This window comes from Plecotus auritus, assembly GCF_963455305.1.
Source record: "Plecotus auritus genome assembly, chromosome: 7".
NCBI classification, from domain to species: Eukaryota; Metazoa; Chordata; class Mammalia; order Chiroptera; family Vespertilionidae; genus Plecotus; species Plecotus auritus.
In genome coordinates, this window is record NC_137774.1 from 159,931,592 (window position 1) to 159,934,092 (window position 2,501).

The following is a 2,501-nucleotide window of genomic DNA, read 5'->3' on the forward strand; positions in this document are numbered from 1 at the left end:
TGGGAAATGATAACTCAATTCATGTAGAATATATTTAAAAATGAAATTTGGAAGGAAAACATAATATTCTAAACAACACCATTTTTTTTTTTTTTTTTTTTTGCTGAAATAAATGGTCAATCTACTGACTGCTCTGGAATTAGTATTTCATGTTGACTTCCAAATTATACTGTATATTATGTTTAATATCAGTAGGTATTGTCATAGTAATAATCTCTATAATAAAGAGCCAGGGTGTAACAACCCTTAAGACTGAAGCTCCACCAGACCAGAAGTCAGTGCTGGGTTGCTATGTCAACCTAGTGCTGACTGCTTTGGCTGCAGGCAAGGTGCCCCAGCACTGACTGCTGAGGGGGCTGCGAATCAGGGCCAGAGAGAGGCCTGAAGAGAGAAGCAGGGACTGATCCATTGCCTCTGTGGCAACTTTTGACCAGCACTTGCCTCTCTCTTTCTCTCCCAGTCTGGCCAGTAGCCTAATCTCCATTTCTCTCCAAGACTCCACCAGGGCTGCTGATCACCCCACTTTTCTGATCAGGCCTCCGTTGATAGGCTCAGAAATGCTGACTGGCATAGAAACTGACCAATCAGAACAAAATCTGGGTGAAGTGTGAGGAACCAATGGCTGCCTAGGAGGTGGAGCTTTTGACACTGACTGGCATAGAAACTGACCAATCAGAACCAAATCTAGGGGCTTAGAGGTGTTTCTGTCCAGGGAGAGAGTGGATCTGGAGGCCGCCAGGACGAATGGCCTTCCCAAATCTACAGAAACTGCTCATCAGTGACAGCCTGGACCCTTGCTGCTGGAAGATCCTGCACCATGGAGGGCTGCAGGTGGTAGAGAAGCAGAACCTAAGCAAAGAGGAGCTGATAGCTGAGCTGCAGGACTGTGAAGGCCTTATCGTCCACTCCGCCACCAAGGTGACTGCGGATGTCATTAACGCAGCGGAGAAGCTCCAGGTGGTGGGCAGGGCCGGCACCAGCATGGACAATGTGGATCTGGAGGCCTCCACAAGGAAGGGCATCCTGGTCATGAACACTCCCAAAGGGAACAGTCTTAGTGCTGCGGAGCTCACCTGTGGGATGATCATGTGTCTGGCCAGGCAGATTCCCCAGACAACAGCTTCGATAAAGGATGGCAAATGGGACCAAAAGAAGTTCATGGGAACCAAGTTGAATGGAAGTATCCTGGAGATTCTTGGCCTGGGGAGGATCGGGAGAGAAGTGGCCATCTGGATGCAGTCCTTCAAGATGAACACTGTAGAGTACGACCCCATCATCTCACCAGAGGTCTCGGCCTCCTTCAGCATTCAGCAGCTGCCCTGACTTCATCACTGTGCACACCCCTCTCCTGCCCTCCACGACAGGCCTGCTGAATGATAGCACCTTTGCCCTGTGCAAGAAGGGCGTGCATGTGGTGAACTGCGCCCACGGAGGGATGGTGGATGAGGGCACCCTGCTCTGGGCACAGCGCTGGATGTGTTCACAGAGGAGCCGCCTCAGGACCGTGCCTTGATGGACCACAAGAATGTCATCAGCTGCCCCCACCTGGGCACCAGCACCAAGGAGGCCCAGAGCCACTGCACGGAGGAGATTGCTGTCCAGTTCATGGACATGGTGAAGGGGAGAGCCCTCGCGGGGGTCATGAATGCCCAGGCCCTTACCAGTGCCTTCTCTTCACACACCAAACCTTGTATAGGTCTGGCAGAAGCTCTGGGGACTCTGATGCGAGCCTCGGCAGGGTCCCCCAAAGGGAACATCCAGGTGGTAATGCAGGGCTTATCCCTAAAGAATGCCGGGAACTGCCTGAGCCCCGCAGTCATTGTCGGCCTCCTCAAAGATGCTTCTAATCATGTGGATGTGAACTTGGTGAACGCCAAGCTGCTGGTGAAGGAGGCCGGCCTCAATGTAACCACCTCCCATAACCCCACTGTGCCAGGAGAGAAAGGATGCGGGGAAAGTCTCCTGAGCGTGGCCCTGGCAGGTGCCCCCTACCAGGCTGTGGGCTTTGTCCAGGGCACCACACCTGTGCTGCAGGTACTCAATAGAGCTGCCTTCAGACCAGAAGTGCCTCTCTGCAGGGGTTTGCCCCTCCTCCTGTTCCCGGCTCAGCCCTCCAACCCTGCCATGCTGCCTACCATGATTGGGCTCCTGGCAGAGGTAGGTGTACAGCTGCTGTCCTACCAGACCTCGGTGGTGTCTGATGGGGAGACCAGGCATGTCATGGGCATCTCCTCCCTGCTGCCCAGCCTGGATGCCTGGAAGCAGCATGTGACCGAGGCCTTTCAGTTTCTTTTCTGACCTTGGGGTTCACCAGGACCAGCCTTGGGGGCTTTGTGATCAACATTGAGAGGTCACATTGCCAGGACTGACACCACTTATGTGGTCTGACCCCTGTAATAACCACTTAATAAACAGCCCACGTCACCCCCCACCACCACCAAAAAAAGAACCAAATCTGGGTTGACTGTGAGGAGCCAATGGCTGCCTAGGAGGTGGAGCTT

General features: G+C 53.2%; 1 protein-coding gene across 1 annotated transcript; it reads left to right on the top strand.

Annotated features, from left to right (window-relative positions):
• Positions 1–744: 744 nt before the first annotated feature.
• Positions 745–2,298, top strand: LOC308254264 (D-3-phosphoglycerate dehydrogenase-like; the record flags this gene model as incomplete). Its single annotated transcript, XM_080680206.1, is given in 3 exon segments — positions 745–1,319; positions 1,321–1,457; positions 1,460–2,298. Coding segments are annotated over 3 exon segments (1,551 nt in total).
• Between the last annotated feature and the right edge of the window lie 203 nt (positions 2,299–2,501).